This window comes from Eurypyga helias, unplaced genomic scaffold, assembly GCF_000690775.1.
Source record: "Eurypyga helias isolate BGI_N326 unplaced genomic scaffold, ASM69077v1 scaffold41262, whole genome shotgun sequence".
Classification (NCBI taxonomy): Eukaryota; Metazoa; Chordata; class Aves; order Eurypygiformes; family Eurypygidae; genus Eurypyga; species Eurypyga helias.
Genome location: NW_010234785.1, coordinates 5881 through 29418, shown reverse-complemented (window position 1 = coordinate 29418; position 23538 = coordinate 5881). Strand labels below are relative to the sequence as shown.

The 23538-nt window shown below is 48.5% G+C and overlaps 1 protein-coding gene across 1 annotated transcript in view; it reads left to right on the top strand.

The window, feature by feature from the left end:
• Positions 1-19277, top strand: part of PEPD (peptidase D) — a gene marked incomplete at its 5' end in the record, with an annotated part of 68460 nt that extends 49183 nt beyond the window's left edge. The window contains 2 exons of the mRNA XM_010146559.1: positions 10038-10229; positions 18868-19277. Coding sequence (XP_010144861.1) covers positions 10038-10229; positions 18868-19017 — 342 coding nt within the window. The remainder of the gene's footprint in view (positions 1-10037; positions 10230-18867) is intronic.
• Positions 19278-23538: the final 4261 nt, after the last annotated feature.

Sequence of the window (23538 nt, the reverse complement as noted above, 5' to 3'; positions counted from 1 at the left end):
GCAGCATATTTTGAAGCTTGCTGATGTTGGGTGGAGAGGCTGCATAACGGCTGCTATTGCTGGGTTCACCTTTGCTGATGGGGAGAAGCAGTATATCATATTTGAGGGTACTCGTTATGTTCACAATATAATTACTGGTGAGACACAGTACTGTGATGACAGTGTATTGGCATCAGCTAATAATCTTGTGTGTAATAAAAATGAAACAAAAATCAACAGCAACCTTATTTGGATTTTAAGGCTTTTTCACTGGCTAATACAGAAAGGTTGGATTTTTCATAGAATCACAGGATGGTTTGGGTTGGAAGGGACCTTAAAGATCATCCAGTTCCAACCCCCCTGCCATGGGCAGGGACCCCTTCCACTAGACCAGGTTGCTCCAAGCCTCATGCAGCCTGGCCTTGGACACTTCCAGGGATGGGGCATCCACAGCTTCTCTGGGCAATTCATGTTATACCTTCATCTCAAAGGAGATTCCTCCAACTGATTTTTGAGGAGTCGAGAGCAACAGATTCCATACACCTTCCATCTCTCAGCAGGTTTCAGTCGTGCAGCATATGACCTACCGAATCAGTTTTTGAAACTGATTTTTATTTACATCTGGCCAAATGTATAACTGTTGATTATTTGGTGTGTTACAGAATTTAAGGGATGGTTTTCTGAAAGCAGACCCATCTACCCACAGTTTTGGAAAAGCAACCTGTTATAGATAAAAATGGATTTAGGGATTGTATTGTCAAATGAGTTGGGCTCTCCCCTTTCACACTGGATGTATGAAAATACCAGAAATCAGTGCAGATAGAGGATTATATACCTGCAAATATTAAAATTGTTTGTGGGAGAAGGCTTTTTGCCTGTGCCTCATCGTTTCATGAGAAAACACTTGAAGCCATCTAGTACGCTGTGGAGTGGGTTTTGGTGCGATTTAAATGTTCACCAGCCTGCGAGATTTTCAGAAGGATCTTCGTAAAGCCGTTTGTGCGTTTGTTGTACACTGAGCCCATGCCTGTAGTATCATGCTCTTTTTTCCTAGCTGGTTAAGAAGCAAGTTATTTGCTTTTGGCCGAGGGAATTTCTGGGAGCATTACAAAGGATTTTTTAAAAATAAAAACTTTCCAAGTGGATATTATTCCATTATTTTTCCTCAAGTGTAAACAGTTACATTTGGAATAGTACAATAAGCTTTAATTTCCTAATTTTTATCCGTCACAAAGTTTTGTGTGTTCCAAAAAAACTATTTCCAGACATTGTTAGCTTAGATTAGTTATTCATTAGTAGCCAACGATTTCTTTTTTCAAAATTGGCAATAATAAGTTTTCATCTTTTCCAGTAAGCTGCTTTCACATGCAGCATTGAACAAGCGCTTTCTTCCTCTTTGACAAACACTGTAAAAAAAACTTGCACATTTTCTGCAAAGGATGTTCGAAAAATATAACATTTCCCTTCCTCTTTTTTTTTTGCCATGATAAAGAATAATTGGGTTTGGCCAGCAATAAATGTGGCTTGGCAACTATGTTCAGGGCGAGACTTTGGAAAGACCGTAACCCACCAGTGTTTGCCACTGAAGCACGTACATAGCTGTCCTGATTTTCAGAAGTACTCGGCAGTCAAGAGCTCCTTCGGGAATCAGGTCTCCTGCAGTGTGCCGTGGTATTCCTCGCGGGGAAACCGAGCGTCGAACACTTCTTTGAAAATCTCTCTGCTTCTTTTTAAGGGTCTAACTGGGGCGGTTCTGAAAATTCGGCCCCAGTGGTACTAATCACTTCAGAAAATCTGGCCCTTAGTCAGACAGAGCTAGCTTCAAAGGGTGAAAACTCCACTGGGTTTAGCTTCAGCTGTAAAATTTAATCATGAAGATGGTTTTCCCTTTTTCTTTCATTTGTTTCTGGGTAAATTCGATATGGGATATAAATGAGGGTTTGTGCCTGTTGCAATGGAGAAAATGTGGTAGGTGATCCCAAATTTGCAGACCCTGAGGTAGATGGGGCTGAAGTTTTCATTTAAATCTAGGTTCTGCGTCTCTAGATGCTCAAGTTGATTCAATTTCATGTTATATTAATTGACTGTAGGGCTCTAAAGAATGCTAAGTACATTTGATGACTTTCTATAATAACAAGCCCAGTTAATTTAAGTTAGGTTAATAACTACTGTGATTTTAACATCTTGTGAATTAAGAGTTTCATTTTGTTTTGTCTTTTAAAATTATAAGATTTACCTTAGTTTAAAGTTTTAATTCCGTTCTCTATTCTCACGAACAGCTGACCCCTTCATTGCTATTCTGCATCAGCAAATTAAGGTTTAGAGGTTTGTTTTGATCCAGGAGTTATCCGTGTCCTTCCATTACTGTGCATGCTCGGGGAACATCTCTGCTGCTCAGAGGGGTGTACGGGCTGTGTCTGGCTCTAACAGAAAGCTTGCTCCTGGATCCCAGATGGCCGACTGGGGATTTAGGTGACCGAACCTACTAGAGAATACAGGAATAATCCTGTTCCCTTTCTTGTTCTGACAAAAAATATTTTTCTTATGTATCCTTCTTTGTGCTGAAGCAGAAGATTTCATTTTTTTGTGGTTAGCAGTGCAAATGGTGCATTCATGTTTTTTCCTTCAAGAAGCAGAGGATGAGGTGAATTTACCAAGGAGCCTAAAGCTGTTCTGTGGAGCCCGAGTGATGCTAATTGCTGCACTTGGTCATAACCCTGCAGAGCCTTGTTCTAGCTGCGTGTACCCAGGACGCGCAAGCACCAAACGACCTGTATGGTAGGTGCCTGCGTGAGCAAAGTGTAACAGGGCCTTTCACCAGTTTTAGTTCCAGTTTTTGTTCTTGTAAGCGACTGTGCGCTTGAGAAAAGATTAGGAGAACAAGACTGCTTCCTCCTGGGGTCCCCTTGAATCACTTTGGGTTTGGTTCTTTGGGTTCCTGCACAGCAGAGCCGTATGGTTGTGTGGGCCGTTGGGCAGGCAGAGTGCAGGCAAGAAACAAATCGGTAAAGACTTGGATTCTACAGCATTTCCATGCAGAGCAGCACTGAAATCCATATCGGTTAGGTTGAACACCAACCAGGAGTGATTCCTGCAGCGTAAGATTCTCCCATGGAATTTTAAACCCCTTCCAGCGTTGGGTTAAGAGATCTGGCCCTGCTCTGGCACCTTAGTGCTCAGAAAAATTGTGCCCTGTTCCCAGCAGCTTGTCCCTGCGAGGACTGGCGCTGGAATTAGGGTGTTTATGGAGCTTAGGACTTGAGCAGGGGCAGCAGAGGAGGGAAGGCTGCGGAGGTGGGGCAGTGCAGTGCTGTGGTGCAGACCATGCCCTGTCCTACCACAGGGTTTCCCTCCTCCTCTGAGAAAGAAGGTGTCGTGTGCTTGGGGTTTTTGTCTTGCTTGGGTTGGGTTTCATTAGTTCTGGTTAATTTTTTTGAAGGAGATACTTGCTTATGATTGGTTTACTTGAAGTTGCTTGCAAAAGGCTTTGTGTGCTAAGGGAGTTTGTATCAGAATATTTATTGCTGGAATCTTTCTGTAATTTTAGGAGAGACTAACAGCTTGTGTGTCTTTAAACAGTTCATTCTAGGAGCAAGAGGAGAGAAAAAACAAAATAATAGTACATTCTCCTTTCAATTATATGTAAAAGTAAGGTATAAAAAGTATCATAGGTGTACTTTAGAGGTTTTGCTATGCAATTTCTACTAATACTAGTATCAAAAGATGACGAGAGAAAAAGTCCTTCCATTTAAGGCACTGCCTGTGTATGGTTTCTGTGTGTCACCAGAAAACCTGTCCATTGGATTTTAAACGGTGCTTGTCACTGATCTCATTTTAAAACAGTGTTGCTGGTAGCTTTTGCAATTCTTTATCTCACGTCTTAAAATATTCTCATCTTCCAGCTTTATGTTGTAGTTGTCAACTGTGATTTTTACTGTGTGCCATCTCCCTTTTTTCTCACGGTTAGATTTTAAGAACAAAAGAAAAAATAATCTGTACGTTTTATTATTTCCATTGTGATAGCAGTGGAGCTTGGTGACATCTGAGGATCAGGAAGCAAAAGTGACATGGGCGGTTACGCTCAGCACCACGCTGTAGCGAGGGATTGAAATTCAGCTCTGTCAGACTGAGCAGGCAGCGGTGCCTGGAGTAAGTGGCAGGCAGTTCTTCCTCACTCCCTGCAAGAACAGGAAACTTATTAGGCAGCTTAAACCTGAGAGCACAGTTAATACCTAGGAAAAGACAAAACTGTTTCAAATAAAAATAGCCAGTTAAACATCGTGTGCCCTCCATTCCCCCAATATTAACTTTGAGCTGTGTCCCAAAGCTCCAGCTAGGAATTAGATTCTCCTGCAGCACTGGAGGCTTTGACTTGCAAATGCCACAAGTGGTATGTGATGCTTGGGGCATGTTCTCCTGTAACCTGCTGCTGATTTCAAAGGCAGGACTGACAGCAGTTCCTTCAGGTGACTATAAAGCAGCTCTGGCTGCTGGGAGAAAGCGGGATAGATTGAATAAACTAGTCTTCATTAGTAGCACTCAGCAAGAGATACAAGGCTTTAGAGAGAAGGGACCAGGAGACAAGTGAAATGGAATTCAAGACTTTTATTAGCCACATTTTACAATAAATGAGCTAATTAGAAGTTGGGTATACACAGCAGGAGAACAGGGAAGAGTGAAAGGGCTTTGGTGTTGATTTTGAGTAATCTAAATATAATGTTAGTATTCTGAGTAATTTAAATACTGGATTGTACTTAGCGTGGTAAAATGGTTATGACTTCACTGTGCTGAATGTGGTCCAATGAGGATAGTCTTTGTCAGGCTCAGAAAAGTTCTGTGATGATTTAGCTGGAAAATAATAGACACTGGTTTGTGTCGCTACATGAGGCTTTTACTGTGGTTCAGTATTTGCAGTTATGAACAGCTTTGGTGATCTCTGCTGTGGCCATGTTTTGCTGCTGTTGCTGGCTGGAGGAAACTTCTGGGTGATGCCAACTAAGTGTTGCAGCCCGTGGTTTCAGGAGGGAGGGTGTCCTTGCATCTCTGGCTGGTGCATCCCTGCCTAATGTCATGGCCCTGTGGGCGATGACCAGCCAGCCCAGAGACATCACCTGTGATTTTATGCTGTCCTGACCCAAAGATCGACCCAAGATCAGGCTCACCTGAGTGGGAGCTATTTCTGCTTCCGATCGCTTCATCTGGTAGCTGGTCTGGGGGACAAAATCCAGCATGATACATGTTGCAGTTCTTCCATGGAAAAAGCAACATATACCCCCATTAACCACCGAGTTGCTTAGGAGCCGGTGGTACCTTACACGGAGATATTCTGGGGATATTGCAACTTCTGGTCTTCCACAGCCACTTCTCAGGGGGATAGGCATAGAATCACAGAATGGTTTGGGTTGGAAGGGACCTTAAAGATCATCCAGTCCCACCCCCCTGCCATGGGCAGGGACACCTTCCACTAGACCAGGTTGCTCCAAGCCTCATCCAGCCTGGCCTTGGGCACTTCCAGGGATGGGGCATCCACAGCTTCTCGGGGCAACCTGTCCCAGTGCCTCCCCACCCTCTCCAGGAAGAACTTCTTCCTGATATCCAATCTAAACCTCCCCACTTTCAATTTAAACCCGTTACCCCTTGTCCTGTCACTACAGGCCCTTGTAAAAAGTCCCCCCCAGCTTCCTTGTAGCCCCTTCAGGCACTGGAAGGGGCTATAAGGTCTCCCCGGAGCCTTCTCTTCTCCAGGCTGAACAAGCCCAACTCTATCAGCCTGTCCCCATAGCAGAGGGGCTCCAGCCCTCGGAGCATCTCCGTGGCCTCCTCTGGACTCGCTCCAAGTGGTCAATATCCTTCTGATGTTGAGGGCTCCACAGCTGGACACAGCACTCCAGGTGGGGTCTCACAAGAGCAGAGTACAGGGGGAGAATCACCATATTTGCATACTTCCTAATTCCCTGCTTATTCTAAAAATAAATCTATATTTTATATTACTGCACACTTAATTTGAACTTTTATTTTGCTTACATAGTAATGAAATCAGTTTACATAATAATTCTCTTGTTCCCTTGACAGTCCTTACTGCCTAGACATGCTGGCTTTCGTTACCTTACATGAACCATTAATTGGAATCCGATGTTCTTGGCAGGAGTACAGTCACAAATGACAGTGTCATGCATCTGTGCTTACTGTGGGGGGAGTGTGTCAATTTTAATATGTGAGCAGAACCTCCAAATAAAATCAGTCTTAGGAAACAATTTTGGATATAGGCTGTTATTGCAATAATCAGGAAAATAAACAGTTCTTCAAAAAGTAATTTTCCCAGGATATCACTGGGAGTCTCTTTTGAGATGTCTAGGTGTTAGTATTTTCTAGATGATTCTCTACACTTTTTTTGAGGCACATTACCAGCTTACCCTTTACAGTTGTAGAGCACTGAGTGCAACAGGATCCTGCTCCGTGGGCCAGGCCTCCAGGATGTAACAGGAATAGAAACAGATACCCTTCATTTCCTCTAACTACAAAACAACATGATGGTTATTGTTGAAAGCAAGGTGTTAGTTGTTTAGCTGCAAAATACAGGGAAGTTTCCTCCTCACAAAGAAGAAAATCCATTAATTTTAGAAGATTCATACCGATGGGTGACAGGGCGAGGCTTTGGGCCCGGCAGGGTTTGACTTGGTGGCAAATGGCCATGTCCTTGTTTCAGTCCTCTCATCTTCTGATGGGGGCTGGTGGCGATTCAGCCATTAAAAAAAATGCTGTTTGTCCTAGTTTTCATAAACAACCAAAGGAGACTGAGAACCGTCAGCTCCTGGACCTGATGGCCGCGGTGGCTGCCATGGTGACGAGTGCCCAGAGAGCAGATGTCACTTGGGATGCTGAAGCCATAGTCTGATTTATGTCTTAATCCAGCGCTGTTCTCAAAAGAAGGAATTGTGTCATCTCCCCAGCTTGGTCACCCTTTTGCTTCCCGGCTCGCCTCATTCCCTGCCCCTGCTCGTGTCCTTCAGCCTCGCGGCGGGTTGGGCTGGGGCTTCGCAGGGTGTGCACGGCCACGTACGCCCCATAACCAGAACCCGGCGCTCTCCCCTTCCATTCCGTGCATCTCCTGGTGAAGGCCTTGCTAGCCTCTGTTCAAAGGGGCCGTAGGTGGTCTCTGCCACAAGCCCACCCACAGGTGTCCTGTCTTTGAAAAGCTGAGCAGTGTTACCCTTTCTCTGAAGGCCTGTTGGAGATGTTTTCATGGAAGAGATGCAGCTGCTGCCATTTACACAGCGACTTCAGTGCCCGCAAAATCCAAAGAGCAGGAGGTGAAGCCACGAGCCAACACAAGCTAGAGTTGAGGTGGGAGGGGGGGAATATCAAAAAGGGTTTGTGAGTTCCTTCTAGGGAAGTTAAAATTTTATTTTTGGGTGAGCAGAAGTTTTCAGGTGCCTGGGGGGCCCTCCTAGCATCGCTGATCCTGCGTTTCTGAAGGAGTTTTCCCAGTGTGAATCCCACAGTCTTGCTCCTGGACCGTAATCATAGAATCACAGAATGGTTTGGGTTGGAAGGGACCTTAAAGACCATCCAGTTCCAACCCCCCCTGCCATGGGCAGGGACACCTTCCACTAGACCAGGTTGCTCCAAGCCTCATCCAGCCTGGCCTTGGACACTTCCAGGGATGGGGCATCCACAGCTTCTCTGGGCAACCTGTCCCAGTGCCTCACCACCCTCTCCAGGAAGAACTTCTTCCTGATATCCAATCTAAACCTCCCCACTTTCAATTTAAACCCGTTACCCCTTGTCCTGTCCCTACAGGCCCTTACAAAAAGCCCCCTCCCAGCCAGCTTTGCGGAATGGGACCGCGAGCAGCCCAAACAGTGCCTTGCTGTACGGAGCTATCTGAAGTGGGCGTTCGAGGCTTGATCGTCACACCTCGCGTTAAACCTCTGTTCTTTTAAGAAAAGGCAAAAAAATGCCGCGGCTGTGCCAGGGCTGCCTTCAGAGGATGCTTGCCATTGTTTTCCTCCCTGCGCGTCCGTCTTTCTAGCATCTGTCTTGGATTGACTGCCTCGGAGAAGGCATTTCGAGTAGGACAGAAGAGAAGCGTACTTAAAAGCCAAATTACGGGTTGTTTGTTGTAAAGCAGCCGATAGATAGTTGGCAAGACACCAAAAGGTCCAGACACTAATCTAATTGTTTACAGCTCGTGGAGAGATTAATCCGCAAGATTGGATGCCCTCATTTCCTTCACGCATTACAATGAATGTGTGAGATGCCAAACCCCATGGGGCAGCAGCAGCAAGAAAAATGGCTCCTTTTCAGTGCAGTTATTGTTTCAAGTTTAGAAATATATTGATTCTCTTTGGGTTTTGATAAGAATATAAAGGCAAAGTGCCTCGCTTAATATCCGAGTGTTCTGGTTTCTTAGCCACAGTAAAACAAAATTGTGCTTTCTCATTTTTAGCGTGCTAGAACGCTATGCAAAATTCAGAGCAAACACATGAAATAAGATGTTATCGGATTCACAGTGAAAATGGTGAGGATACGCGTGCTGGCTTGCGAGGGCACCGAGCACTGCAAATGCTCCGCGTCTCCGAAAAACGGGCAAACCTGCCCGCGGCGGGCCAGGGTGGTTCCCTCTGAGTCTTGGCCGCTGTAAGATGCGTTGGAACAGAAGCTCCGCGCAGGGAAAAGGGCTTCGCCTGGGTCACCGGTGAGAATAAAACAAACCCTGCTGAGGGCCTGCTGCAAGCAGGATTTCTGTGAAATAGGCTTTCTCTGAGCTGAAAGTGGAGCTGTAGACACTGTAAAGAGGGAGTGATTCAACGAGACAGGTTGTGCTCCCGCCGCTCTCCGACCCCTGCGTTGGCGTGGCAGAAACGCCGGAGCACAGCCGTGCTGGGACGTGCTGCCCCGGCTGCCAGGCACCGAGGGTAGCACCGGGCACTGTGCTGTGTCCTGGAGAAAGGGGTTGGTTCCTCCTCGTGACACCAGTCACCCTGCTGGTGATGCTGAAAGAGTCGCCCCTTCTGCCGGCAAGGAAAGTTACCGTGACTTCAGCCAGAAGCAAGATTTGGGAATGCCGCCTGGAGACCAGCTAAAGGACCCCTTGGTCTTGCAGACCCGTTAACCTCTGAGGATCTGAAGCAGAGAAGTTCTCCAGCGAAGCGTGTGTACGTGCTTGCAAGCCAGTGGGCCCATGAGCTGTTTGCTGGCCGTCACAATATTTTCTTGATGAAGTTTTGCTACAGTTGCAAAGAACTTTCAAAAAGCTAATGGGATTGAGGTATATTTATCCCCGATGTTGCAATACCTGGCACATTTTGGGGGAAGAAAATTAATATCCTGAACTAGTCTTCGCAGTGTTTCTAATTCCTTGACTAAGCACGTCCTCATATATCATTTTACGTTACCAGCTTTTGGGAAGAAGAGAATGTTTTGCTAGTCAGGACTTGTTTTGACTTAGTTTTTAATAATATCAGTCAGCACCATGTTGCCTGAAAGTCTGAATCTGACAAAAGTTTAGTTTTAAATGGGCTGCTTTTATGAGGTCATGTGTAGACTCATTGCTCCTGAATCAAGATCATAAATGTGTAATTTTAATAACATAGAGTGAGAAAAAGCATTTGCATATCCTTGGAGAAATGGTTCTCCGCTGCATAGTTGGGCTGTTTCAGCTGTGACGCGGAGGGGGCATTTCAAGATCTGCACGCCGCCTAAAATACTGCGCTTCGCAAGGGAGGGTATAAACGGCACAAGCAATTATTTTTCCTCTGTAGCGCAGGACTTCTGCCAAGGTAGGGAGTAACAGTACCGAGCACATCCAAAGCCAGGATTTCTGTGGTACGAAACCTAGTTTGGATGTTGAGTTGAAAGCTGACCTCGCTGTATTGGCAGTGAAATGGGGGGCTGATGAGAGAGAGGTGGGTGTGTGGCACGGCTTCAGTCCTCCGCTTCCTGATTATGTTTTGTACTTTGGGTGTCGTAGGGAGCAGTCAGCGTAGGAGGGTCTCGATAAACCCTCAGCCGCGGGGTTGCCTTTCCGTCCACGAGAACTGGTGTTTCTTCCGCAGGGAGTGGAGCGCATTGACCTGCCGGGGCTCAGGAGCCTGCGCACCGCCCGCAGCCTGGAGCAGGGCATGGTGCTGACCATCGAGCCGGGCATCTACTTCATCGATCACCTCTTGGACCAAGCCCTCCGTGACCCTGCGCAGTCCTGTTTCATCAACAATGACGTCCTGCAGCGCTTTAGAGGATTTGGGGGGGTGAGTAATTCTAACCAGAGGGTTTTCTCAAATTGCTTTTCTGTTTATTTGCCCTTACTACGTACTTGAGAAGAGCTCTTTTGAAAGTTGCAAAGTATTGCAGGTAGGGCTGTCCCCGTAACAGGCCTTTGGGCCGTTCGACCCTGCAGACAAACTGGGTTGCTTTGGGTTTTTTAAGTGGTGTTTTATATTTGTGATACCTAATTAACGGTAGATCTGTACTTTTCCATCAATTGAAATACCTTCTGTCAGCACTGTACAGTGACGTGCCAGGTGGGTGTTGTGTCTGTTGTGTGACGTCACGCAACACGAGACCGAGATCTTTATCCCAGCGTTAGCTTCCCTGGCAGCAGCATGGTCCGGTGCTCCTTCCCAGGGCAGAAGCCTGATGCTGGTTAACAGGTCTGCAGCGGTCAGGGAGGCAGTGGAGGAAAATGGCCATAATTGCTCTGAACGGCATGAAACTTGTGAATTTAAACCCTTCCCTGTTCCCCAAGGGAACGGCCGATGGCCTTCAGGAGCACCCATGCTCAGGGTGCGGCGTTGCAGGCGCCGGCAGCCGTGTGCGCGCAGGACGGTGGGCTGACTCGTTGGTAGCCATGGTCCGGGCGATCGTTCCCATGCCGGCGGCTGCTGTGCTAGCCGAGGGGCCTTCCTTCTCCGTGCTCGCCAGGGCACATTTCCCATTCCAAGGCACCGCCCTCGCAGTTGCAGTGGCTTCCAGTGGGTTTTCATTCTAGCGGGACGAGCATTTGAAGGGTGCCGCATTGTTCTCGGAGCTTCCGTTTTCATGCACGCAGAAGATAGAGCAGGCAGCTGCGATGCCCGTCCTCCTCGTGGCTGCTCTGCTGAGTCTCAACACGGCTAACAATCACTGGCAACAGCGGTGATTCTCTGGTATGAAAAGTCACTCATTAGGAATTGTCTGCTGCTGCCATCGACTAATTTATCACTGTACGCCAGCCATGAGAGGGTAATTACTGTAACGCTTTCGGTCTGAGCTGGCTTTGAAGCGCCAACCCCAACGGAAAAGCTGTGTGTGCCATCGGCAGTCGCGTGAGTCAGCCGGGCTCCTGGGCAGCCGCCCGGGGAGACTCCCAGCCTTAGCCGGGCTGTACCCTCGCCGGTGTTCGCTTCACTGCCGAGGTTTGGGACGTTACCTGTCTGAGCGTTGTTTCCGTGGCAAGACTTGCCAGCCAGCCAACCGAGACACCAGGGAATGAAAGGCAGCTAAACCTGCGTCTTCTGACCTGGTATACGGCACCGCCCGCTGAAGCGGATTTTAAAAGAACACTGCCATGCACATGAGTAGCTTGACACCGCGACAAACCAGGTTGAACTATCTTTGCTTTCCTTGTAAACACTCTGTGGGAGTTTTTCAGCACTTGAATTGATTCCTGGTGAGCTTTCTCTGGAAACGCTCAGCAAAGCCCGCGTTCTTCCATGCCTTGCTGTGAATGCCCACTCCAGCTCTGCAGCTCGGAGCATGCACGTGGCTCACCTGCTGCTTGTGTTTGCGTGGAACAGGAGTGACAGCACAGGGACTCTGCCTTGGGAGTCAGTTGCCTGAATCCAGGCACTTTTGTTCCAGAGATTTCAAGCAAAGTCTAACTTTCTGCCTGGTTTTTTGCTTAGCTTCCTGTAACGATGCCTTGTAAGGAGAGCTAGCCAACAAAATTTGCTAAAAGGGGGGAGCTGCCCAAAAACGATTGAGCAAAAATCTAAATCTCTGATCCCCTTGTGAACAATACATTTTACTTAGAGAGAAAAAAATAATAATGCACACAAACCCTGAGCCAGATGTTGTCACTTGATGTTGTCCAGGAGAAGAATGGAAATAAAATCGGAGACTGAAGTACATCTGAATATTTCTGAATTCTACACAAAAGCTGAATTATAATGCAATCAAAATGAGCTTTTCCATCTTTACAGTTCTGACTTGATTCTGCATAAATAGAAGACGCAATTTTTGCTCAGTAGTGTGCTTAGTTATCTGCATGCTGGTTCATTCTGGTTTATCCAGAACGAGTGAGTATTTCTCTCAAAAGCATGTCAGAAAACTTTCTCTCTATGCAATTAAAAGAAGATCTTGTGAATCCCAGTGCTTTTACTGACAAATACTCGCAGTATGGGGATTAGAACTGGTGTCAGTGCCAGCTGAAGAGCCCACGACAGCCAGTCCAATCTTACTTTAAAAGAAAAATACATTCTACAAGAGGAAGTCAGTCGTCCGTTGCCCTCTGCAGAGCTCAGCACTAATCAAAATGTTCTTAATTTGGTTTAGTGTAATTCACTTCAAAAATGAACTTACACTAACCAAAGTAACACCCCTGTAATTCTGAGTAGGGCTGTCCACCCACGGGACTTGTGGATTTTAATGAATTCACCTTGAATTCATGTCTTTTGGGGGCTTTGGATAATTTTGTTTGCGGTGATGAGTCTCTGTGTTGGGAGCAGCAGCTCTTTGCCATGCTGCAAAGGGCAGGTCTGCAGCCATTTCTGTAATTCACGCTGCCCGGTGCTAGCCATGAAGAGACCGTAAAAGCTGGCAGCGCAGCCAGGAGGAGACGGCGTGAGGTTGTCCTCGACCCCTTCTGCATGGCTGCCGGCGCGCGGGGCGCGTGCTGGTGGCACCCCACAGCTCTTACACGTGGGTCCGCGGCAGCCCGGCCTTCCCGCAGCGCAGACACCCCGTGCAGCGCAGACACCCCGGCTTGGTGGCTGTAGCTGCTGCTCGGGACCTCATAACCTGGGCTTTTGCCAAACAAGAGCTGTTCTGGGTCAAATGCTGATCCCTCTGGAGGGAGGCAAGCGCTTTGGCTGGGGGATCTGCTTCTGAGAGCTCGGGCTGCCCTCTCTGAAGCCCTAAACTCTCGCCTGACAGCCGTTGGGTTCAGCTCTTCGCAAGCTTCCTCGGCCAATTTTGGGAAGTCGCTCGGTCACGCGTTCATCGGTTCTCCATCTGCAAAGCTAAGGACCAGTTTACCGAGGTCATAAATTCTGTGGGGCAAAGGCTGCCGTCGGGCGCTGGCGCAGCGCCTGTCCCAGGGCACCTCTGCTCTGCCCGGGCTCTGCCCGTGCCGCGCTTGTGGAGAAACAGAGACGTGCAGATAGGGGTAGTGTGTAGGGTTGCATGTATTGCTCGGGAACAGCGGCGATTCCTTAGGGAAGGGGAAGTGCCGGCTCCAAATGCTGCCCTTTAGGGTTTGACATTTCCATTCTTCATAAGCTGATTGCTGATTCATGCAGTTCGTATGATGTTTTCTCAAACACCCAGTAAAACCGCTCAGTCTTTTGTTAGCCTTAAATATTCAGTCTCTGTTCAGGCTTTATTTTCCCCTTGTTTTTTTGTAGAACTAGCACTAGACTTGCTGTGTGGAAACTTTGTGCAACTTAGAGAAAATGCTCAAAGACGTGTTAAACACATTATTTCGTTTGCAGATTTTTTTTTAAAACAGATTTACAAAGCCCAGGACCTTGAAGATCTGCCAATATTACAGTATTTTTCAAAACAAGAGCACTTACCTTACTCAGGAGCAAGGGTTAAACCAAATCCAAGGCGGGATATTTAATTGCTTCTGCCTTTGGTTCACAGAATCATGCAGGTCTCTCTGCCCCGATTTTTGGTTTTTAGAAAGCTGAGCTCTGATTCTGGGTTGATGGTGAACGTGTGTTGTGGAAGGAAGTAGTTTACTGGGCAGTAAACATTCTAACGCTCACCTGCTTTTTAACATTTCGTATTACGCAGCAGTAATAAAGCTGCACAGCATCTTTTGGAAAAATTTTCACAGAAAAGCAGTTATAATGAACTACGTAGCTTTCTTTAAAGTTCTTGTAAGAGAAGTGGCAGTTGTAGGCAACCCAAAACCAGTGACTAGTTGCTTATAAACCTTCTTTAACCATTTTCTCTTGTCTAATTAATGTGATTGGGTTAAAGTTAGAGCAGGTGTTTCTAATCTTTATTTAACTTGTAATTTATTGCTTCTTCTTGAGCCTGGCTGAAGGGACTGTGTGCCTGAAGCTTCTTTTTCCAGTCGTTATCAATTGACCTAATAAAATACATGGCCTCACCTTAGTAACCTCGATCCTCTTTTATAAAATGTTTATATGTGGACCTTTAAAATAAACTGTGCCTGACATGAGGACTTGCTTGTGCAGAAGAGGGAAGACTGGCAGCACGGGGCCCTGTGTAGCACGGAGGCTGTTAGCATCTATAGAAAACGCCTCAGCGTGGCCACTTCATGGAATGTGGGAACGGGAACATGCCTTCCCCAGCCCTGCAGCGTGGCTGCTCACCCCTGGGTTTGGGGTAAGGGCAGCTCTATTTCTAAACTGGTTAAGAAATACAGAGGTCGAACACTCCTCATGGTAAATTTGCTGTATTGAAAATTATTGGTGAGTCAAAGGCTGAGTCAAAAGAAGCCCCCTTGGCTACATGCGTCTGCCCCTGTAGAATACCAGCTATAAAAACAGGCACATGGACCCTTTAGCCCGACAGAAACACATGTGCTAATTTACTCTTTGGGGTAGCCTGCGTGGACCACATCCTGTCATCGTTTCCCAGGCAAGTCTCCCGCTCTAAGATCTTGCAGTGATAGTATTGCTGCTTTCCACAGCCATAATCAAACAAATGCTCGCTAGATGTAAAAAAAAAAGGAGACATGTCACCAGTGGTCTTTTTCAATCACATCTGGGATCTGTCATCGTGCAAATCTGGACTATTTAATTGGCCAAAATTGTTTCTTGATTCTCAAAAGCCTTTTATATATATCATCATCCAAAAGAAATGAATGAGTGCTACAACCCCCTTCCCTTGGAATATGACACAGGAGGCTCTGGGGAGCATGACTGTATCAGTAAGTCAGGACAAAGTGCGAGGCTGTATATATATAGCTGACAGCATCCTCGGAATTTAACTCCTGTGCTGTCCTTGGCTATGCCCACACAGCCCTGCTTTGGGACGGAGTTGGGTCCATTGAGTCAAGCCACGTGATGGTCTGTTGCTGGCGTTAGGCGGTTGTGCAATCAGGTCTATCTGGACAGATCATGCCATTACCCTTGATAAGAAAAAGGCATTTTAGGGACAGTCCTGCCATTCCTGGCCACTCCACCTCTGCAGGAGTGCTTTTTGAAGCATGCCTGTTTCACACCGACAAAGCAAAGCCTCCCCCGGGCTGTTTGCAGGGCGCCCTGAAAGCTGCTGGTGCAGTGAACCTCGCACCTCGGTTTGCTGTTCCTTTAAGCCGTGTCCGATTCCAAACCGCTCTGTGGCCCTGAAACAAGCAGCACTGTTGAACAAAGAGCCTGCAGACAGGGACAGCTCTGAGAGCAAGTTTCATAACTGCTGTCCCCCACTGGGAGAGGCCATCCCGAGCCAGTGAGCCTTGCCAGGCAGATCCAGCATCTTTTGTCCATTTGGACAGAAGACAAGACCAAACGCCGGGCTCTCCTGTAGGAAGGTTTTGCAGGTCCTCTGAAGCTGCTGCTTGCTGCTGCTGAGTGTAAGCTCAGGGTGAAGTGTGGAGGGTGTGAAGGAAAAGAGCAAACGCAAACATTTCCTCCCCCTTGAGAACCTGTGCTCCTCTGCATGTCAGTGTTCCCTGTTAGAGCAAGCACCCGTTTCAGGTCAGGTCATCCAGGCAGAGGAACACTGAAATCCTGGAGAGCGAGCTGGAGCTTTCCTGGGAGCGATGGTTCTGTGTGCCTCCAGCTACTTCCTGTAGAGCATTTGATGGCAAGACGGCTCCTACCCGTCTTTCTGCAAGACGATGAGGTGCGGTGAGCACTCCGAACTGATGGGCTCTCCCGTCTTCCCCCGTCTGGCAGCTCAGGCTTAGGCGGCTCCAGCACCCCTTATGCTGTCGTCATTCAGGGTCTCTCGCTTCCCACCTCCACCGAGATCTCCCTTCCTGGACTCCTTAGCCAGCCTCATCTCTCGTTGTCCCTTCTCCCTGTTGCAGAGTTGCCCGTTTCCAGGCTCTGTTCCAGAATTTTACCTCTGCCGCCATTGTTTGTCAATCCCATCTCACCTCACTGTACCTTCCTTCCCACGGCTCCTTTCATCACTCTAGGTCCATTTTCCAGCTCCTTTCCCATCCCTTCCCATCATGACCTTGATAGAGCAGAGCATTGGCAGATGCCTTGTCCCATCTCTTAGCCTGGCCCCCGTCTGCTCTGCTTTCAAGTCAGGCCGCCCACCCAAAGAGTGCCGAAGTGCTGGTGAATCAGAGAATCACAGGATGGTTTGGGTGGGAAGGGACCTTAAAGATCATCTAGTTCCACCCCCCCTGCCATGGGCAGGGACACCTTCCACTAGACCAGGTTGCTCCAAGCCTCATCCAGCCTGGCCTTGGACACTTCCAGGGATGGGGCATCCACAACATCTCTGGGCAACATGTTCCAGTGCCTCACCCCCCTCTCTGTGAAGAATTTCTTCCTGATATCTAATCTAAACCTCTCTGATTTCAATTTGTACCCATTACCCCTTGTCCTGTCACTACAGGCTCTTGTAAAAAGTCCTCTCCCAGCCCCCTTGTAGCCCCTTCAGATACTGGAAAGCTGCAATGAGGTCTCCTCGGAGCCTCCTCTTCTCCAGGCTGTCTCATGTGAAAGCACGAGACACACAGCTGGACACCACCAACCTTTGGTTTTGGGGTTTTTGGCTAATCTTACGGGCTAAGCAGATGAACTGTGGCTGGTGTTCCTCTGCAGCAGATAGGTCGGGGAGTTTCAGCTCGAGGAGGTGAAGCTTTGTGAAGCCGGCGGTGCTCTCCCTTCGCAGGGCTCAGCTCTGGCTTTGGCCGGCCTCGCCTCTGCTCTTGGACTTAGTTCTGCGCTGACACCTTTACTTCCCACGTCGACGCTGCGCCCAGCTCCGCTCACACCGCTGCGCTGGCCAGCGTGAGGCTTTGGCTTTTATCAGATCTGTCCCCTGGCTTCCAGCACTCGCGCAGGGCTGCTGCGGGGTGGAGGGGACGACTCACCTTTAGATCTTACAGAATCCTTGGCTTATTTTATGCTCAAATTTGGCTGAATTCAAAGCAATTAATTAAAAAACCCACCCTGGTAAAACCTATTCGAGTCCATAGGGTCGCTCAATGTGTTGCTGCTTTCCGCCTCTGCGTCTTCTGCCCTGGCCGTTCAGGCACACGGAGCATGAAGAGCCTCACGGCTTCCAAATTCCCAGCTGTCCAAACGAAATGTGTGAACTCGATGGAGTTTGTTTATTTAATTCGGCTTTATAATACACTTAACTTGATACCGAGTAAAAGAAACAATCTGGCAAAGGCATCATTAAACAGTTTAATAAGGACTGGATGACTCATTTTGTTTGAACAAATGGATTATTTTGCAATCAGAAGTACAAATGTTAACCAGCTTTATTTTTAGTTGAAAATGTCAAGAGGTCAGAAACAATTAAAGCAACTGTAAGGTGGGAGTCCCCAGAGTTTGTGTTCTCTTGGATTTACACCTTAATAAAATTGCTTTTATTGCAGTTGGGCGGCTTACTGGCATTTTTCTGATAAGATAATGGGAGATGGCTGTGTAGGCATATTTACTGGTAGGAAGAGATTAGAGTCAAGCAGAAATGGTGCATAGTTTTCATTTTAGCAGAGCAAGAGCTGTAAACTGAGAGGATCTGCTTCTTCCCTGCATGATTTGAAATGTAGTGATTGTGTTTGAAAAGGAATGTCTGACATGCCGAGGACGTTTTCATCAGCTCAGAATTCAATGTTTTGAGTATCAGCTACAAGCTGTTTCATGTTGCAGTTCCTCCTTTAAAAGTTTATTGTGTTCAGAGGAAAGAGAATGTGATAGAATCACAGAATCACAGAATGGTTTGGGTTGGAAGGGATCTTAAAGATCATCCAATTCCAACCCCCCTGCCATGGGCAGGGACACCTTCCACTAGACCAGGTTGCTCCAAGCCTCATCCAGCCTGGCCTTGGACACTTCCAGGGATGGGGCATCCACAGCTTCTCTGGGCAACCTGTCCCAGTGCCTCACCACCCTCTCCGGGAAGAACTTCTTCCTGATACCCAATCTAAACCTCCCCACTTTCAATTTAAATCTGTCACCCCTCGTCCTGTCCCTACAGGCCCTTGGAAAAAGTCCCCTCCGTGGGATGTTTGAGAGCAAGGAGCAGCTAACTGCAGCTCAGCACCAGGACTGCTTCGAGAACGGGCACTTGGGCAGCCGCGGGCACCGCTGTTGAACCTGGCTCCAGCAAGCCAGGCTCTAGTAGGGCTGGAGGGAGATTCAGAGGGAAAAGTTCCTTTTGCTGCTCCTGATGTCCAAAGGTTGAGATTTATCGGCCCCATGTAATGATGCGGCACAGGCTCACTGGTGCTCAGCCTGTCCCTGGTGTGCCCAACGTAGCAGAGGCGTCACCGGTGGTGCCACCACCTCCTGTGGGGCTGCTCTGCCAGGGCTCACCGTGGGGCTCGTGTGATCCAGGGGGGCAGTAGCCCACAGCCCAGGGAGGGTTGGACCCTGCAGAGCTCTGCACCAGGTGCTGCTGGGGACGGGCAGTTCCGGTGCTTGCTCTGCCTGGTGTTGCATCAAGGCGCCTTCTGCTCCCGTCCTGCTGCTTGTCCCCAGCTGGAAAACCTTGCTAACCGCCTGTTCTCTGTCACAGGTCCGCATCGAGGACGACATCGCAGTGACAGCCAGCGGAATGGAGCTGCTAACGTGCGTCCCACGTACTGTTGAAGAAATAGAGGCTTTCATGGCGGAAGGCCAAAGCAGTGCCAAGTCGTTTGAGTGCCTCTCCAGCCAAAAGCAGTAAACTTCAGGATGATGCTTACTGTCTCACACTAATCACTCATCATTCTGATTTAATGCTGCAGCATATAAAATACAACGCATCCAATTCTTAATAGCCAGAGAGGCAGGCAGGCTGTTAGCTGGAATGATTCATGCATTAAAAATGGAGGTGGAAGGCTTCAGCGCTCGATACCCAGGTAGCTCAGGTGCTGCTGCTTGCAGCCAGCAGTTCACATTACCAAGTGCCACCAGAATAACCCTGCTGCACCGGCAGTGGGGTTTATACTTCCGTCAGACCTCAGCTGAGACGTACCTCGCAGATAAAGCTGAATGTTGAGGGTAGGAACTCTTTAAAATACCAAATGGGTTATCTGAATGCTGCCAGCACTCTCAGTCCTTTTACAAACTTAGCTCAAGTACTGCGAAAAACATAGAAGCAAACTCAGCGGTTCTCGGTGGGCATCATGACACTCTTTTCTTACAGCTCTTATTTCAGTGTCAATGGAGTAAACGGAATCAAATTTTTATTAAAATTCACCCTTTGCATCATTTATGCTCACCAAGTGGTGTTCATTTTGCTCTTCTGGTCCTGTTCCTGCTGCTTTATCTGACCTTTCTACCAATGTGTGCTCTGGAAACCCTGACCCTTCGTTAGCTCTGGGTGTACTGATCCTTCATACGCGGCCCGATGCTTATTTAGATTTGCCCGCCCGTTTGTGCCTTGAAAACGCAGATTGCTGTGGTGTTCACCAGCCTCAGGAAGCGCAGGGAGGGCGCATCTCTGCAACATGTGCCGGGCAGTGACAGCTGGTTTTAACTGTCCGCTGTTAGCCGGCTCCGAGTGAATCATGCAGATTTTAGCTGGATACACCACAAACATATTAATAATGGTCATAAAATTATTTTCTACTCACGCGAGATCTAAATTACCCAGAGAAGCCTTTCGTTACTATAGGTGTCCATCAGCCTGCAAGGAGAAACACACTTCTTGTGTCATAAACCAGCACTAGCTGCTGTAAGTACACAGACACACTCTTGCTCACCTTGTGAACATGCGGAAACTCCGGTGTTGAGGCCCCACTGCACAGGCTGACTGCAGAGCCGCTTCGGAACATCCCTCTGCGGTGTCGGGAGCGGGCAGCTGAAGTCACAGCAGGATGGCAGGGCCTTCCTGGCTCTTACGGCTTGCCGGATGAGGATTTTCCCCCTGCGGAGGGCCCGGCTGACTTGCTCTCGGCAGCTCGTTTCTGCTGCTCGCATCCTGGAGCTGGCATGCAGGCAGTGGGGCCAGCTGTGAGTGCCTGTCTTCCATGGGGCCTACAACACAACGCGGGCTTGGATGGTGTTGGAAAGTCCCGTGTCGCTGCGGCCGTGCCCCCCACCCGGCACTGGATTTAGGTCTGAAATAACCTCCTTAAAAACTGGCAAATGTGTTGCTCTGCAGAGAGCTCTTTTTGCTAATGAGGTTGATCTGTGTGACCAGGCCCTGCTCTTTATTCGCCACAGCCTGGTGACCCATTGCTAAATAGGAAACTGCATGTCGGCGACTGCACAACACATTGTGAAACAGGGGACTCCGCTCCTCATTTTTAACGTCACGTGATTCACAAATGAGCCTGTTGACATTGTTTTTAAGGTTGCTCGGCGTTGGTTTGTAGAAGGTGAGTGTGGGAGGCCTTGAGGGGTGAGGAGGGGAGGTGCGAGATCAGCAGCTGGTACGTGCATCCTTCCGCGGGGGCTGCAGGCCTCGCGCCTCGCACGGGGGCCACCGGGCCGTGCTCGGCTGGCTTTGCACAGCAGAACGCGCAGACTGCGCTGGCGCTGCTCCACACTCCCCTCAAGCTCCGGAGGTTTTTCCAGTGCAAGGTGGCGTTGGCGGCCCCCGGCCTTGTTCTCACCGCGTCCGAGCGCGTTCCTGTGGCGTGCACTGAACACGCCCATGGGATCGCTCACTGCTTTGGGCACTCTGAAACCTGCCGTTGCCCGGGTTCCGGAGCAGTTGCTATTTTAAAGTAACTCTTCACAGGCTGGGGTTTTTTTAAGGAGGGTTTTGGAGTGGTTTCAACGAAGCCGTAACCCAAGTCTCGTTAATAGGCCTTTCCCTGGCTGTGATTAATGTTGGCAAACGCCGGGCTCTGCTGCGGCAGAACAGGTTGAGCGGTCTGGCGCGCTGCAGGAGGCAGAACTGGTTCTGTTTGACATGTACCAGCAGACAACCGCTGCCGCGAGTTCTGGGGGGGCAAGCACTTGCTCACGTAACCGGCCTCTCTGTTGTTCTGCTTGCCCGAGACATGGATGCGTTTCGGTCTGGGGTGGCGCTTCGTCTCCCAGGTAATCCGGCCCGTGAGCTTGGCGACTACAAATGTCATCCTTCCTGACAGAAGGCGGTTCTGTAATCACGGTAGTTTTTATCTACTTAAACAAAAAGTGAATTAGAACTTGGGGCGTGGGGGGAGGGGAAGGAAGTAGGCCTTTAAAAAAAGGCAAAAGGATACACTTAAAAGGTATTAGCGGGGCAAGGGTACAGGTTACGGCGAACTTTCTGACTACATGAGGATATTTTAGGCTGCTGACTACGCTCTTTCCCCCAGTGCCTTTTCTCCCTGGTGCAAACAGGCTCTATTCGAGGATGCACTCGGGGTGTATCTGCCAGGGCAGTTACACTGCAGCAGCTACAGGTACCGTTCATGTGGTAGAACCTCCTGGTGCTCGCGGAGGCTGGAGTAGCCACTTCTTGGTGGTACAGGGAGAAAATGGGAATAAGGTTTCCTGGTGAAACCTCCGGTGCGGTAATGCTTGTAGTGACGGGCACGGTGTTGTGCCACAGACTCTAGCTGCTGTCAGAATGTGCCAGCAGGCAAACCCTGGCTGCGTAGCTGTGTGTTTATTGCAGCCTTCCCTTAGGAAGTGGGGTCACCCGAGCCAGCTCAGGACAAGCATCCCCCCGTGCCTTCAGTGGAGGGGCAAGACGGGCGACTTGCCGTCAGGCAGCCTGGGCTGCAGCGCCTTGGGGCAGAGAGGGAAAGCCTGCCTCTCCCTTGGCTCCTCGGGGGTCAGAAGCGGCTGTTCTGGCAGGAGGGGGCCTAGAATAATAGACTTAACACCTTTCTGGCAACCAAACGCTGAGGGCAGGCTTAGAACGGTGGTTTGTTGCGTGGCGGGCCCGTGGCTTGACATGTTGAAGCGATGTGCTGCGCGCTGCCCACGTGCTTCCCTAGGCGAACCAAGTGCGGGGACTGCTTCGCCAGAAACGTCACTGTGCAAACCAGCGGCGGAACTCGGTGGGTTCGTTCTGAACAAGGAGGAAGTGAAATTGGAGCTGTCAGGAGTAGCAGGTGGAGAAGTCACCCTCCAGAGCTCAGAAGGAGTACTGTTCCCACTCGGAGAGCTTTTAGGAACTATCTTCCCCCCAAATCAAGAAAAAATAGCAAAGATTTGGAGGCCCTGTTCTCATTCTCCGGGGAAGACCGCACACCAGCCTGCCAGCCCAGCTGCAGGGAACAGGGCCACGGAGTCCCCATTCACAGCAGCCAGGGAAGAGACTAGTCCCTGCCTTTGGCACCAGAGTGGGTGCCCAGGTAACAAGTGAGATGCTTTCAGGACTCCCCCTCACTGAAGTGCAGCCAAAACTGTAAAGGGTGCCTGTAAATGGTTCTCTGCAGGGAGTAAAGACCTGCGCGGAAGCCAGAAACGGAGACTGTTGCACTGATTTCTTAGACAGCTGCTTGGGGTGGACACCTCTGCGCTTGAGGGAAATAGAAAAGGGACGGGAAAAATGAGGCCAGAACTAGAGGCAAAAGGTTTTTATTAGCTTCTGATATTTCAACCCTACCTACTTAAGCTGCAGCTAAAACCAAAAAACATATCTTTGTAAAAAGGCTACCATAATCCCAAACAATCCATAGAAGTTTTCTGCATGTAGCAGCAGTTTAAATTCAAAAAGAACTTTTCAAGGTTTCATTTTCTAACAGCATCTTCATAGAGATAATATCCAAGTTCTTTTCCTAGGTACAGATACAAGGCAAACAAGCATCCTACAAAATAATCTATGGAAAAAGGTAGTGTAGGAGGGAAATTAAGAGAGTGTAATAATCCACTAGCCAAACACACAGTTTAAATGTAACACAACCATACCATCGATGAAATATTTAAAAATGAAAATAAATTAAGGTTACATCAAAGTTCCTGCTTTACTTCTGTTGTTGAACTCCTCAGCAGAGTACATACCACTGCATTATGGATCACGGCCGAGACTTAGCACTAGCATTAAAAAAGTTGCTATAGAAAAACTGGTACGAAAATAGAGCAAAACTGGAGACACTCCTTCACACAACTCTCGGATGGCTATAGAAAACTCCCCTGAATCACTTATTCAAACTAGGGCCATTTACCTTTAAAATCACTGGGAATTTCTGTAAGATCTTGGCTGCAAATCTGAACCGCCATGAAAATGGAGATTGACGTCAACGAGCAGCAATCCACACCTTCCGGTTGCACAGATGCCGTCTTACCCCTTCCACTGCTTAGCCAAGCTGCACATCTT